General features: G+C 39.2%; 1 protein-coding gene across 1 annotated transcript in view; it reads right to left on the bottom strand.

Annotated features, from left to right (window-relative positions):
- LOC139119961 (slit homolog 2 protein-like) overlaps positions 1 to 9,635 on the bottom strand; it is an 87,745-nt gene extending 78,110 nt beyond the window's left edge. Inside the window, exons 1-4 of the mRNA XM_070683931.1 lie at positions 8,993 to 9,635; positions 8,530 to 8,601; positions 8,038 to 8,109; positions 7,100 to 7,171 (exon numbers count right to left, since the gene is read on the bottom strand). Of these exons, the coding sequence (XP_070540032.1) occupies positions 7,100 to 7,171; positions 8,038 to 8,109; positions 8,530 to 8,601; positions 8,993 to 9,162 (386 nt within the window). The 5' untranslated portion in view covers positions 9,163 to 9,635. The remainder of the gene's footprint in view (positions 1 to 7,099; positions 7,172 to 8,037; positions 8,110 to 8,529; positions 8,602 to 8,992) is intronic.
- Between the last annotated feature and the right edge of the window lie 7,666 nt (positions 9,636 to 17,301).

Here is a 17,301-nt window from a genome sequence, read left to right as displayed (position 1 = left end):
TATATCCGGCTACACAAAGATGGAGGTTAGCTTGTTTTGTCACACCCATTACCCCGAGTGGGTTACCTTCTGAAAACACAACAGACCACAAACAAAAATACTTACAAAGAAAAACCACCACACTGATCTATCAGGATATCCCCTCTCTAACATACATACTTTTCTAATTTGTCACTTTATTGCCCTTTTCCCAACAATTTTATGGCCCATCCTGTGTAATTTACCACCCAAAATCAATTTGTATATAAACACTGCCAAAAATTACTTTATATATAAACAAGTTTGATATGGATCATCCGGCTGTACCGCCAAAAATCAATTTATATATAAACAAGTTTGATATAGATCTCCCGGCTTTGTCATGATTGGTTGATTTCATGAACTAGTCATGACAGTAAAAGTTTACAATTCAATTAAAGTACAGGACGGCTCTTGCACAAATAGATTGGACATGCAGCATCAATGGAAGTTACAATCTGAAAACTTTATTGCTTTTTATATTAATTGACTATGTTGTCCACAACTCAACAGATCAGACCGATTTGTAGCACAAAATGACGATTAATCAACCCGATAAAACCCACAAGAGATATATTATGCCCCCTGGGGCTGTAATGATTTTTATATTTGAGAAAATCTCTCTTGATCTGGACCTTATTCCCAGTGGGGATATGAATCACATTTCTGAAAGATGTTCAATGTATTTGAAATATGCTGAGCACCAGTAGCCAAAGTTCATCATCCATAAGATTTTAATGGTCCAAAAAATGTCATTTTCTTCGATCGCTATCTTTTCATGTAATTATCCCCATCACAGAATCAGCAGCTGATCCCACAAACGTATATTTTAATTGCAAAAAATGAATGACAAAGTACAAGCAAATAATTTCCGTTGCTGAAACGTAATTTTCTTTGTTACTGATTGTATCCTGATAAGCAAATTATCAGCTCCTATCATGTGCATTTGGACAAGAAATAGAGAAACAAAAGTGATGAATTTTTTTTTCACTATCATCTGACCTTTGACCCAACTCTGAACTTGACCCTGACAAATCATAGACTATATTTGCATTGTAATCTGACCCAAACCCCTGCACAGGGATCCATAGATAGATTTGACATTCCTAACTAACTCTCACTTCAATTTCGGAATCTGAGAACATCATCAGCCGAGCTCCAAATCCAGAATAATGCAGTACAATAGAATTACAATGCAGAGTCCACAGAAAGTAGGACTACCCGAAATTGAACTTCTGATATTTCTATAAACAGCAATAAATAAACAAGATACCAGATTTGAAAATTCTGTATGAATTCCCAGTCCACATCAATTTTCAAGACTAATTATACAGACAACTGCTTGGGTTAAAACACATGTTATGTTTGCAAAGCAAATTTTGAATTGCTACTAAAAGGATTGAAATGAGATAAACTCTGTTTGCTTAGGATTGAAACAACCTCAGATTTGTTTATTTAATCATGAAAGTAAGATAAGCCATTCCCATTTTCACAATATCAAGTCATCCAAAGTGTGAAATCATTGTTACCTTAATATCTCCCCTCGAACTCTCTTCAGTATGATTTTTTCAAATTCCTCATTGACACTACATTTCTGTTCACACAATGAGGATCAGACTTCCTACGTTATTGCATCTTCTCTGAAGTGCGCAAAGGCTGAACACAGACAACCAGAAAGAGTTTTTATGTTGGCAATACAATACAAATTCTTAGTATTACATGGTCATGGTATATTTAAAGCTATATGACATAAGACTTTATGCTGGCTGTTCAACAATGCAATGTTCCCCTTTTTATCAAAGGAACGTACGGATGACGCATGCCAGATTCCTGTATAAACTCTCAGTACACAAAGACAATCTGCGATCAGTTTTGCTTGGATTACATTGGTTTCCATATAATCTGCATTAATCTTGGTTTCCTAAATACTGCTTTGTTTCCTATTGGAATGCACTTGGCAGATCAACTGGAGGATTTGCGCAATTGCACAGGTGCACAATGCAAATTACCTTGTACAGGGTCCTCTCTGTTAATGACATTTAGCAATGCGGCTGTTGCCATGGTAACAGCCAAGCCTGTGGCCTTGTCTGGTGATTGCGGTGTGATAGGGTTGTTTTCCAGACAAATACAGGGAGCTAAACCCAAAATGATGTGTATACAAACCCAATCTTGCCGAGTTCCTCAGTCCGCAGACCTCCATGCTATTGTTGACAATGACTCTACTGGGGTTCAAACACCAATTTGTATTATAGGCTTTGTTTCTGGCCAGCTCTGCTGTTTTTGCCCCCGAGGATAAATAAACTCATGCAGGGAAGAGACAGTCCAGGCTATTTAAAGTGCAAGTCAGCCAGTCACTATCAATCTCCAGCATTAGATCATGTTGTAATCGGATGCACACAATTCAAGATAGTCTGGACCCGTGCCTATCATATCATTGTCTGTGTTTACAATTGGATGGGACTCTTATCTTCTCCTATGGGTAATACTTTTTGCCAATAATGTGACCATCTCATCGATAGCAATGATGGTTTCTTATCTGTCTTGCTCATCTGCAAGTCCAACTGAAATACGATTGAAATGTCCTTCGGCCAAAAAAACGCACAACGCAAAATCGAACCATCTGCTTATTAGCAGCTTGTCCACACACAATCTGCCCTGAGGACACACAGTGAAGCTGATTGCCAAAAAGTCAAAGATTAATTACCAGCGTTCTTTTTGTTCTTTATTCGCTGAATTCTTGCCATGGAAATTTGATACAGTATAAAAAAATGACAGCAATCCGAGCAATTGGATTGTGGCAAACAGTCGACTTGACAACAGGGGAGGCCGCTAAACCGCAGATTGTCAGGTTACCGGGAAATACAGCCCGCTACACGTGTGACGTGAACAGAACCAGGTATCGCCTGACTGCAGGTGTTAAAACGTTGACCATGAAATCGCACATGTACCTACTTAATCATGTCGGTAGCCCCAATAATTGCATATAATAAGCTAAAAGTGTGCCCCGAAATATTTTGCCATCTAGGGTAAAACATTGTATAATATTTATAATGTTATGATTATATCTTATCAGATATTCTTTTTGTTTATTATCATATTTTCAAGACTTTATAGATATTTCTTTCCAGCCCTGGGTAACTACATCAGTAGTTGATTAGCTTCAACAGTGAATGATTTCAAATATTTTCTTTGTCGGCAATAAAACCTTTTATGGCTCTCTGTAGTCTGATCAAGGTAGCCTATATTTATCAATGCCATGAAATAATCAATAGTTCTCTCACAAACACGGACTCAGCATACAGTCCAAGCATAAATCCTGTGGCTACTTAGAAATTCCCAGATGTCGGTAGTATTGTTTTGAGCCAGAATCGGGTGGCTCGCACGGATAATGGAATTTCACGTATGACATTAAGATAAAACACAATGCTCCAGGTATATGACTGTGAACAAGGACAGCATGTAACACACTGCTTGTTTGTGTGTTCAGGTGGGTTTTTAACCGTGTACAGCCTAATTTATTTCTCTTGGAGGTGAATTCTGTGTTTTTCACCACAGCTATAACGGAGAGAAAAGTTACCCATTGGATATACGCGGCGCAGCCACCTCCGGTGAACTGCTTGAACTCCCCTTTGTATACCAGTGTGATACCTCCTCCGGGGGCACATTCAAGTCATAGTACGCTTAGAGTTTTTTCCTCCCTGTTCTGGGTTTTCATCCGTCAAGGATGGTACACAGATTTTCGGGCAAGGTTTACTGAGTGCAACGCTTAAGTATTCATTAATCCACAATGACGCTGGCAGGTTTTGATGCTACTGTATGGCCAATCACAATACCTGAAACCCATTACATATACACAAGTGTTCCCTAATTGCCCTCACCACCAACTCTAATGGTAACTACTTTGTCCGTGTTCACAAACACTCCCTTTTGGCCCTCCAGTCGTTGCCAGTCCAGCTCAAGTCTCTTTCATTGGCATCAACAGTCATTAGGCATTTTCTTCTAAAGTTCTGCTCTCCGCGCAGAAGTATGCGGTGTGGGTTGCACCAAAACATTGAAGGAATTCGTGAAGCCCTTCAATTGTTTATCCACATTGCCTTCTGTGACCTCAGGACAACTACTGTTTTTGCTTTTTTTTGTTCTTGCTTAAATTCATATGAATAGTATCTATGTATGGTAAAATATAACAGCCACAAAATCACAAAACGTTTCCGATGCTTTCCACTTTCTGAAAGAAGCCCTTAACGCTAGGTCATCCTAACCTTGAATCAACACAAGACAAAGGCACTAAATTCCTGAAAAACAGATCATCTCTGAAGCATTAAACTCCAAAAGAAACTTTACAGCTTCAAAAAAACAGGATGGAAAAATCGCACGCTACCATAATCCCCACTTCTCTTGCCATGTCACATACGTAAGTTAACTAATTCTAATTTTATTGACAAATACTTTCCTCGATATTAATCACTTCCTGTTGACGATCGCCCATTCGGAAACTTCAGCCCCCTCCCCAAAACCATCCCCCTGCATTGAGCTTTGTGGGATTAGACAACGAATCTCTGAAAATAAGAGGCTACTCAACAACAATCTGCAATGAACCCGATTAGGAAGCCGTCATCTCTACTTTACCTGTGACCTTTGACCCTGGTCCTTCAAGTAAACCGCAAGTAATATTTTTAACTTAGTGACGTCACCCTACAACAGTTATCCACATTTGCTGGGTGGTTTCCGAGACGTACATCATTTTTACAAATGTTTAAATTTCATCATCAAATATTTCACCAGTTACATTTTCTTTCAAGCGGTACTGACGAGATGTTCAAGTCCACGTTTTTGATTTACAGGGTTTTTTTTCTAATATGACGTCTTTCTGTGATTACGGGCAAGCAGTTAACTTCTTATGTCAACAGCCAAACACATTAGTCTCAGGCTTGCACCCGCTCCTGGGCAACGTGCTCTGGCTGTCTCGGTTAATTTTGTTTAGATTACACTCTACATGTAGATACAAGCAAACTCCTACACAGACCGAGACACGCCAGTTCAGACAATGCCACTTCTTAGCAGATGATGTAAACACCACTCTATTAATACACACACGGAACATCAAAACACCAAATCATATTTACTGAAAAACTTCAGTACTTGGACTCTCAATTTACCCAATGTTCCCGTAGCTTTATTTTTTTCATATCATTGACGGTGACGTGGGTCGAGTTGATGTCTTAGAACAACAACCACCAACGAAGCTTCAATTATCGCCGGATTCTCTTGTTTACTCTGTTAATTTAATTTAATCAAATTACGCTTCATCGAGCCTGCACAAAACGAAGTTCGAAGTTTTATCAGGCGTCTTGGCGATTTGTTTTTCCGTTCATTACTTCCAGTCTGCTGTCCTTAAAGACAACGTCTCCTCGATAGCATGTTCGGAGTTGAAAGCAAGCCAGGCTGGTGATATTTTACGCACTCATCATGGATTTATGATATTGTCATTGAAGTACGGATTGACCCAGTCACCTCTTCAGATACCCACATAACACAATATTTCCATTGTTTCTTCGGCCATGTGGGCTCTACCATCGCAATCCAGGGCAGCTAGGTCAATCACAGGAATGGATCACGACCAAAGCATTGTATACCTTCATTCATTGGCAGCTTACAGAGAAAATCCTGAACGGTTACAAGATGCAGTGTAGCTTTGTAAATGTACAACTTCCTTATCTTACTCTATTGCCAAACTTGAGCTGGGGTCTTCAACCATGATCGCTTAGTAACAAGAAACGTATTTTTGAATGCAATTTTGAACCCAACACTTGACTTTTAAGATACTAGTATTATGTGTTCCCTAATGTCATTCTTAGCACACTCTTGTTTTGGTGACTCCACATTGATTTCAATCACATGATGTTTAGAAGATCTAGTCGGGCCAAAATTAAAAATATCGCACGTTTGTTTCGGGAAAAGTACAGAATAAGTTGCATGGCCGGTTCTTATGACTGAAATATAATTACAAGTCCACCTCAAAACGAAAATAACGTGCAATTCTGTGCAATAAAACTGGTGACTTCATCTTGGACTGAGAGAAACACTGACTGTTTTCGTGCACACCACGATTAATTCCCTTGATGACCTGACCCAATGGTGATAGCAGACCCGGAAAGAAAAAACTACACGTTAAAACCTTCAATTGTGCTCAACCCTCCATGTGTTTCCTATCTGAATCCCTGGGATTAGGTGCAGTGCCTGATACGTGAGATATCCTTAATCTTTCAAAGACTACGCCCGACATTCAGGGGGGAAAGTTACCTATGCAAGCATGCAGTTTCCATGACAATAATTACAAGACAAAGTGCTGTGGCTGAAAGTCTACGCACACATAAAGATAAGCGTTGAACTCTGGGGTCAGGCAAGCCAGGGTAAAATATTGGTTTCCTCGCTGAAATAACCGCTTGCTCATTTTTAATGCAATGAAACTGTCAGGTTAAGTTTTCCACTAGGTTTTGCGCACCTTGGTGAATATTTCTATCGCGTCGCTTGATGATTACTCACCACGGAGACATATTAAAGCTGAGATCGGTTTTAGGTTTTGCTTTAAAAAAACATCTGCTTACGACTTAAAGTTCTAGTGTCGGATACTTGATGCAATCCTTCTGAATCAAATTAATCAATCCCGATTCAAATAAATTTACAGCTATTGCCCATTAGCCGCCCTAATTGACAGATGCAGTTCAATTGCCCGATACAATGTAACAATTTTGTAACATTATAGCGGAGATTGGTTTTATTGAGCTGAGGATAAGTACGGAGTGGCGGTGTAGTTAAGACATGTTGAAGCCGTCTATCAGTGATACTTGTTTTGCGTTTGAAGGAGGAGCACCTAATGTAGTGGGTTGTGGATTTATTTCACATCAGACCACGCAGGTCCTCTCCAAATGTGAAGAGTTGGATGTTGGTGTTAGTCAGACAAAAAAAAAACATCAATTGAAGGAACTGTGAGATTTCTAATGATGTATTCTAAGCTATCCACCACTGGGTACCTTCATTACACAGTTTTATAGAAAGAAGCACGTTTAGTAAATTGACTTACAGTCGGTACAACTGCGGCATATTGGAGAACAGCAACTCCGGTAGACTCTGAAGCTTGTTGTTGTTCAAACGCCTGCGAAGTAGAACAATAAAAAAACGGACACGCTTTTCGAGTCAAAAGTTTTGTAAAATTAGCAAGATTTCTGCAGTTACTTGGTGGAGAAATAGGCCAAAAGAACTAGTGGGTGGAGAATTCCTTTGGCAGTACTGCGACAAGCGTAAAACACGTGTTTCGTTTTATTAGTCGCAGTTCAATGCATTTCTTTATGTGCAGATCTGCCCTCTCTCGCATTCGACAGACGCGTACACAGAATTAAAGCCATCGCCTAGGGGTACAGCGTCTATTATGAAAGGATTTCCCCCTGTTGTTTTCAGACAAGCTTGGAAATGTAATTATAATTATCGGGGCCGGTAATTAATTGAACTCACTTTTTGAAAAGGTGGAGGTGACGAACTTCACACCTTTTTGGCGCGGCGGAGGGCGACATGTCAGGCCCGAAATAAAGAAGTTGGTTTGTGGTCACGGTGACAGATGCCTAGCAAACCCATGGAGAGTTGCCGATTTTTATGCTTCATTTACCGAGCATAAAAGTGGGGATGTCTGAACGCCCTAATTTGCAGCAGCATTAATGAAAGTACACCAATAGTAAATGCTTTACAGAGAAAATAGAGAATTTATAGGGCTTCGGCAGAACGACTTTTCTCACGTTTTTTTTCCCTGTCGACCACAAACACTTCCTACAGTTTCACTGTATCAAACTATGGTATCGCAAGAATAAATGCACAGCACTCTCATTTAAAGTCGCTGTAATCTTGGATGGCATTTTAATGCACTTGTGTAAACGTCCGAACGCAGTAGTGTTGTGTACTCGTAAAACCGGTCAAGCAAACTATGGGTGTAAGATGCCAGGCTACGTAGGGGTAGTAATTCGTACTTACAGGCGTTCTAGGGACACCAGGTCGTTGAAAGCGCCTCGTTCAATTGTTTCCAGCCTGTTGTTCATCAGTTGTCTGACGTGGCCAACAGTGTTATGAGCGTTGGGCAGAAATGAAAGAGAAGAGATAAGAAAATTAATTGGCTCCAGTTAATAATTTCAGTCGGTCTCGAAAGACTGAACACCCAAATAATTACTTAAAACATGTAATGCACGTGATACAACCCTGTAAACAACTTTAAAACTGTAGGCATTGTGTGTATTTATGCTAAGTGTAAGTACGTTCGTTACATATGTACGTGTATATCTAGTATGTATGTATGTATGTATGTATGTATGTATGTATGTATGTATGTATGTATGTATGTATGTATGTATGTATGTATGTATGTATGTATGTATGTACGAGTACATGCATATAGTATATTTCAGTCCGTAGTCAATAGCATTCATTCGGGAAAAAAGTTGAACTGAGAGCCATAGGAATCATACTTACAAAACTCTCAACCCTCTGAGTCCGCTGAGATCGCGTCGCAAAATCTTTGTCAAATTATTTCCTTGGAAATCGCTGAGGGGAAAAATAAGAGTGAAAATACGGGGTGTTAAATTTTGATTTGTCATTTCTGTCTTAGTCCCGTCCCCCCCCCCCCCGAGGAGATTAATATTTGTTTAAGTAGTCTGGAGGAGCTGAATGCCAAACGTGGTTTGGATTCAGATGTATTGTACGAGATTGAAAGTGTGGCCATCCCCTAAGGTTGTGTTCCCCAAATCAGACCTCGACTTTCGAAAGTAGTACACACTCACTGACTCAGGTCGACACCAGAATAAGAAACACTTGTCCCAATAGCAGGGACTACAATATCAAACTTTCGTCTTGGCGGTAAAACGAGCCTTGATTTTGCTGTATTTCTTCTGAAAGAGTCGATAACGCGATCAAAAACTACGATATTTGCACTTACATTCTCTCCGTTGTCTTTGGTATGTTCCCCGGGATGAAATTAAGTCCCCGTCGACTGCAGTCCACTGTACCTCCATAGCAAGTACACACATCTGGACAGCTGGCGGCTAATTCGACACCGACGAGCAAAAAAGTGTAAATAACAACTGCGATTGACTTAAAAGAAGTCATGGTCGACCAAAATGTATGATCTTGTCGAATTCTGGAAGGATTTTTTCACTTTCTATCGAATATAAGTAGGCTTCCCGTCAGTGTTCAATAACTGATCAAAATTCCGACTCTTCGCGAATAAGTTCAGTCGCTAACACACATACCTACACACAGTGTTCACGAGCAGTCCCCCGTCACAAGTGTCCGTTTCAAAAGTTTCAGCAGAGAGCGGACACAACGTGAAATGTCACCGGCAGCGTGGTCACTCAACTTGTGATAAAATATCCGTCCAAACCTCCTAAAAAACAAACACAAATTACAAACGGAACCGGTAAAAGATCCTCTTTACATGGTCCAGTCGTGGAGACACGTACAATACGTAACGCTACCCCTCAGAGCTCAGTAATTGTGTTACAACACTACTCGTGCGTAGAAGCAACTGTGTTGAACGCAGCGTCGGCACTGTCAGCGGTCCAAACTATACGCTATTGACTGAAGCGCACTCAAGTACACGGGGGTTTTGTCCTTTGCTCGTAAATGGCGTGCGCTGTCAAGCCAACCTATCAATCAGTCAGCTTGTCGCAAAATAAACCGCCCCCAAATTTGCAGATGTTATCAACGGGGGACAGCGGACCAGTTATCAGTCTTATCTCAGTTTACATAAGCCGCATAACGGCCAGAGAGGCTCTTCTTAACGAGCCATTAAATATGGAAATCTGTCGCCAAATTAAAATGACGTCAGCGGGGTTGTCTCTCTGAGTCCTCCAACGAATTATTCGGTGCCGCCTCATTATGGTCGGTTTATGTATTCTAATTGGCCAGTTAATGACGGACCCCTGTTCAACTCGGTACGGGATTGGAATAGCCTTCAATGTACGCCTTGAAAGAAAATTTATCTCAGGGATGGCTTATGTGAAGAGCCATTTGCAATCAAATCCTCCTTGCTATATAGCTATGAACTTTACTTCAATGAAGTATGATAGTCTTAAATATCATGCATTTTAACGCAATATCATCAATAGCGCTTTCAAAACGCGACTACAACCGTTTTGCTATCGATTCTCCCATCAACAACGTTTATATCGGGTCTTACTCTTCATATATTTTGTTCATCTGGGCCATAAATACCGAAACCTAGGATTTGAAATTACCGAGACAGTAAAGCTAATTAGGGCGTCCTCAACTACCTCATTAGCGACACAAAGCATCTTTCAAAGGGGTTGAATTCGGTGTTTAGAGACAAGCTGGCAGGGGTCTTTCTCGCAGAGAATGGGCGAGGGATTAAAATTTTACTTCTGCCACTTTCATTGATTTGTCTGTAAAAAGCCGGGCCCCCTTTCCTAAATTCTTGGGGAGTCGACGGACTACGTTTAATTGCACCCATCTATGCACACCGAGCCTTTCAACAAAGGCCTGGGGATAATATCTGGCGACGATGTCCACAATGGATGAAGCCATCAGTGCCGGCGCCAGACCAGCCTATTAGTGCGGATGAATCTCCGTGCCACCTTTCCGAGCGGATCCCATCATTACATCGTTCGTCTTTGACTTTCTCGGCGTTAATGACTCTTTACGTTGACACGCACAAAAGCTAACCTCGCAAAGTCAATTTTCCAATGGGGAGAGACGCCGGAAGCCTTCCGCCAATTATTACTGTGATTTTACGACTTATCCGGACACCAAACTTGCTAATTACCAGCAACTTCACTGACGATATTGAGACTTTGATCGGTAATTACCAAAGCACTTTGGTAATTCACCTCAAACTTGATACTTGATCTGGCTGCATGAGTGCTCCATGGGGTACACAATGTGTATACAAAGTCACTGATAAGTATCATACTAGTGCCATAAACTAATTTGTGACCAGGGGTTGGCATTCCACTGAACAGCATTCCTCAGTAAAACCAACATATGTACATGTGTGCTGTTCATCCATGTTACATGTAAAACTCAACTACGGAGAGGTTAGGAGAGTATAATGGGTCGTTAGAGTTTGTTAAATTACTTTTCAGAGCAGAAAAACTATTACTAACGTTAAAACAAGCTGACATTGGAATTCCTGTTACAGCATTGTGAGGAAAATCCTACATTATCCAGTTTATTTAATCCTATGACCCTCCGTCTCCGTCACCTAAATAGAATAGTCCCACTCCACGCATCCGCCATTGGTTTTCCTCCTCTAAAACCTGCAGTTTCATTCATTTGAAGCAATTATCCTTTCATCTGTGAAGAGTTTTTACCGGTGACTATTACAACTTTCACTGCCAGTTGTTGTTTTCATAAGATGCAGACCATTTGATACTGAGTACACTGAGTTGCTTTTACGTGCAGGCAATGCAGATGCCACTTCACAGTTCACACTGTGCTGTTGATCGGCAAAGTACAAGACGTCTTTGTTTCACTTTTTTTTATTTCAAGATATGATTCATGTGAAAATTTTACCAAATGCCAATGATGTGATCGTGTTTTCAATTTCATTTGGTGCAGGGATATGAAATACTGTGTCAGTTTAGCTCGGAATCGTTGCTGAGTTTTGCTGCCTTTTGGCAATGGTTGTCTATCAGCATAAATGTGATCCAGGAATGCAGAAATACAGATATCTTTTGGTGCAGTGGGCAGGTTTACTGCAATGCAAGTTGTATTTGTCCTGTGCCATTTTCATCACTTTGTTCAGCAATTTTTTGTATGGGTACACTGTTGAAAACTTTGAGTGCAAACTCATGTCTCAAATTGGTTTATGCTATCACTGTATGCACTGAGATGTCGGCGGCTGTGTTTACACTTTGCCACCCATGGAGTTACTGCAGCCAGATCAAGTATCAAGTTTGAGGTGAATTACCAAAGTGCTTTGGTAATTACTGATCAAAGTCTCAATATCATCAGCGAAGTTGCTGGGTAATTAGCAAGTTTGGTGTCCGGATAAGTCGTAAAACCACAGTAAAAGTGAGGATAGCGAATATACTTTGAGAGAACAGAGACTGACCAAACGCAAAGTATGTACGCCGAGATGGACAGATCATGAGACAAAAGATGACTTTTTTAATGCACGATTTAGACCAAACTTGCAGGGTATAGAAAGTCTACGAAGAGTTGATGAAATAAAGTGAAACAGCAGAGAACGAAGATAATTCGCGCTCTTGTAAATCTGACCAACACCTCCTGTCCATTTTCATCTAATTGTTGGTGTGTTATTAGTCCCCTATCATCGGACATCCCCGGTCTCCTGTATTGATCTGTTTTACGACAAATAGTAGGATTTCAGTCTTTGAAAGATTTCCTCGGCCTTCGCCTTATGTAACCCGTCGTTTCTGGTGACCAGAAATTCCATACGAATTAGTCAGAAAGGTAAAAACAGGTCGAAATTACCTCATTTGTTGTATCACAAATAGAACACCTGGCACGCTCTGTATAGGTATATGAGGATGTTGGATATGGTGAGATGTTTATATATAAGATGATTTAATTAAAATATCCTTGGTATTATTTTAATTAAATGGCATCAGAATATCGCCGATCAGCTTTAAAGATCATTTGAAAGCTAAGGTATGGGTAGTGTTTCTGTCGCGTTCACCGGCTACAAGGTCTGAGTTATCTTATCTGAACTAATATATCAGCTTCTTTAATATCTGTAATATGAAGATTAAGTTACAGCTGCAACTCGGAGACCGCACCTGCTTCAGGACTCCGCGAGATAATTTCTTTGTTGTGAGATCATATTTCAAAACAACTCTCACCAACTGTTTATGAATGGGCACGAGTTACACGAGATATGATTCACATTTCGCCAAAAAACGGAAATAACAAAAAAACATCTGAACATTCCTTAATTTCTTTTGCTCGCCATGACAAATGAACAAAACAGAATCGATTTGTCATTTCGCGTCCCATTTGCTTGGTATTTTTCAATACACAAAAGAGACCTATCCACTTAAATAGACCGCCTGGGCTTTAACACAAAACCACTTCGCACCTCATGAAGTACAATAACAAATTTCATTAAAAATTCATCAGTTTGGCTATGTGCATGAAGTATTGAGCAAAACACGGTCATTGTCACATCTATTGACCAAGCGATGCGACTCCACAAAACAGATTATCGATCGACTTGACTGCACCATTTAGATATTGCTTTGTTGGTGCACCATCGCCAAAATAGGAATATTTACAGGATCTAATTAGCTTGTGTCGCCAAATCTGTTTGTCATCCCTCCTGTCGCGCGTTTTTGAGCGTAAACACAGTAAAGTTGAGTTAATTTTACAGAGCTAGCCAACGAACATTACCACTAGGGGGCGCTATGCTTAATTGGGGCCCGTAGTCCGCCCGCACGAACTCTTCATGCGCATCGGGCGAGATAACCAATGAGCGAACACTTTGCAGGCAGACTGTAGCAATCTATCCCGGAATCCAAAACCACGCAGCTGATGCATGATTGGTTAACAAACAGAAGAATTTCTCATTTCCTCTGAGAAGTTTGACATTTAAGGGTGTCTTTTTGTCTCTACTTACAAATAAATTCATGGATTTTATTCCCATTGGAATAATGTCCACAACCGGAAATTGCCATTTCCACAAGATGTGCATATTAAAATGTTGATTTCCGTTGTGAATTCAGATTATTTCGTGAAATTTTGATAACATAATAGGACGAGTGTAGTAAAATTATAGATCATGATAATTGACAGAATTTTTCTGATGAGATGACCTTCGAGGTCATTGTCTTGTGCGTCCTTGTAATCTACTAGTAAGTGCATGTTTTCACAGGTGTTACACGGTACCTCTTCCCTTCCGTCAGCTCCTTTCTCACAACACTATTTTTCTTTTGTAAAACCCAAGTTCTTTTCTTCAAATAAATTGTTATTCATTTAAGACCTAAATGTTTGATATCGAATAATTTATGTACTGTGTCCCAGTGTTACGGACGTACTGTAAAATTGTGGTACAAATCCTATTAAATATAGACAACTGAGGTAGTCGTTGAGACATAATGTAATTCCTTTTGTCTATACATCGCTTATGTCACACAGAGTTAAAAACTGAAATTTCAATTATTTGGTTATTAATTAACACGGTTGAAACATTCAGCTTCTGAAAACATTGCTTGATGAAAGGACTTACATGTAAATTTTTTTGTTTAATCAATATGGTTACTTTCAGAATTTTTGGTCTCTATTTCATCTAAGTTGTTCTTAATTTACGCCGGTTAGAACTACTTGTTCTTTAGATGAAAGTCAAATACAACAGAAGAATAAACTTTTCAGCAAGGACAGACATCAAAGAAGCATTGCCTATTGACAATTTGCGGTATGCGTTAAAATAACTGGCGAATTATTGTCGGTTACCTGCAAAGATAGAAATCATTACAGTAATGATAAAATCGTGGAAGCCGTGGCCAAGTAAAACCACACAGAAGTTTCCGCTTGGGTCTGGGTGCGTTTTTCATTTGTCGAAGTAATTGTAGTCGTCAGAGCGACTGATTTTTTGATATTACGAGGAAAATGCAAAATTGTAATGAATGTGTTGTAAAACATTGTTGAAAACGGCCATCAAAAATACCACTTTTCTGATAATCCTTACGACAAGGGCGTCGAAAGTTCTAGAAATGCTTCTAATTTGAGAAAAAATAGCATTTTCATCGTCTGTCCGAAGATACAATGGATGGGCGGTCATCAAAAAACGGCAAAACTGAGTAGTGACCTCTCTGCTGGTGTTGTTCTCTGTCGCCAAAATAGCACCGAATATTTTCGCTGTTCACGTCACACCTGCTGAAAAAGTATTGACCATTTACTAGAGGCATGTCTTCAGAGTGGAGACAATATCTAGATTACATACGCTGTTATCTTTGATGTCCCCTGCTCTCTGTTTGCATAATTTATTAAGCTTCTGATATAATTGATCCAAACACTACTTTAGTCACGGTCCTGCTTTTTCGGGATAGAAATGATGACGTCACTGATCCCGATGATATGAATGACAATGCTATTGCATCATTGTGATACGTATCAAAAGTAAATGACGTCATCATTCTTGGAAAGGTGAAAGCGTTACGTTGCACAAATGATTACTTACATGATCACCCAAGAGGAAGTCATCCATTGTTATGAAACATCGTTCTGTTTTCAAAGTAACACTACTTATTTTTAGAACCACAATAATTGTTTCGTGTTTTCTCCATGCGAAAATGTGAAAGTTACTTAGTGGCTTTTAATCTGTAGGTGAATTTATTGGAATATCATAAGATATATTTAAAACGTTTTTTTAAACATGAATATTTCGCACGCGCTCCAAATATTCATTTAAAGAGTAACTCAACACTTCAGAATCATATCTTAGTATCGGTAACACCATAACGTCAAATATTAAAACGTGCATTAGGGGAAAAAGTATCAACCTTTTAACAGCTCTATTAATGCCAAATAACATTTTTTGCTTGTTTTTCTAGACTTTTTATGGCAACAGACCACTTCATTGTACTAGGAAACATAACATCTGAATATTTATAATGCAACACAACTTTGAGTCTTTCTCCATTGAAAGAGAACTACTATCTTAAAATACAATAAATTTTGTCTCTTTTAGGTTCGTCGACATTGTCAACCTGTTGCAATAAACATTCAAATAGTATCAGCAAAGAGCACAACATAGTAACCTCTCCTATGTATATCTTGAGTCAATTCATGAAAAACAAAAAAATGGGAAATAGCTTATCACGCGACACTGTCTAACTCCAGCGGGATAATCGGTATATCTGTTATCTGATATACATATTGTGTGACGTCGGCATAAATAGCGCGAATAGTGTTTTTGGACATTTTTCGTCGAACCAAATACTGAATGCCGAAAACCTGCTTGAGTTTATTCTATCTTCATCAAAGTATGCGGCAAAATGTGAAACGTCTGTTCCTTGCAGATGTGTAATTTTTTCTAACATTGCTTAGTAAGAGATAAATTCCGCAATAGACTTCTATGAAGAGAGATATCGGCTGCTTTTACTAGTCTTTCGGACAACCTCTTGGGTCTGTACACTGATAATTATCAACCGAAATGTGTAGGCCCTCCACTAAAGAACGGCAGATGAGAACTAAATCATCTGCGTGCAACAGACTGGATTTCAAGTTACATTTACAAGTACCTGTACTTTGATTGTCTGTACTTTACAGCAAGGGGGGGTTATCGTATTGCACTGGTCAGGTATAAGCAGTGCAAGATGCGAGGCATATGAACATTCCGCATTGATAGTAATCATTAGTACAAATATGAATACCAATGAATATAATCTGCATAAAGGAATATTAATCCACCTCGCACCTTGAACTAAAAGGTTAGAAAACTCATGATATAGAGAATTTAAAACAATCATTTAAATCAGGAAGTTACCTTTCAGCTGTCAAAATCCTAATTTTATATGAAGATCTTGATTAGTTTGAGATGTTCCTTTCAATATTTAAAAATAGAAACCGACAGCATTCTAAACGTAGATAGAATTGACCAAATTTATTATGAGTAGTATCATTTTGTTTCACTGTCACCCCTTTTGATGCTTTAAGAACTATAAAGTACATGCCACTTTTTATTTCGTATCTTCAACAGAAAGAATAGTTATCCTCTTGATGTCCTAAAATGAGAGACTAGCATGTTTTTAGTTTCCTTACTATGACACTGACGAAGAAAAGTGAAATATGAAATATTTCTGCCAAAAATTACATTTCCTTGTCTTCACGAATTTTACACGAATATTGATAGTATAATGAGCCGATAGACTTGAACATAAGTATGACGGTGGCAGTTTTCTTGCAAGAAATTATGTTTTCAGGTGTTGGAAATCGAAGAATTTGTTAATCAAACTATCACAATGGGAAGTTTACGTCCCTATATCCTAATTACCCAATAAACTCTCAAACTCAGAAACATTTCCACTCAGTAGTATATTGAAAATTATTTGGGTTGGAAATTGTGACTCACCCCACTATACGAATTTTTATTTTGCAGTAAATGAAATGAAAAGTGACCCATGCGGGACTCGAACCCACATCCCCCGAATACATTTCGGATGCTCTACCAACTGAATACATTTCAGATGCTCTACCAACTGAATACATTTCAGATGCTCTACCAATCCATTAGCTCAGTTGGTAGAGCATCCGAAATGTAGTCGGTGG

The sequence above is a fragment of the Ptychodera flava genome, chromosome 20, assembly GCF_041260155.1.
Source record: "Ptychodera flava strain L36383 chromosome 20, AS_Pfla_20210202, whole genome shotgun sequence".
In the NCBI taxonomy this organism is placed as follows: domain Eukaryota; kingdom Metazoa; phylum Hemichordata; class Enteropneusta; family Ptychoderidae; genus Ptychodera; species Ptychodera flava.
Note: the sequence above shows the minus strand (reverse complement) of the source record. Positions and strands in the feature narration are given on the sequence as shown.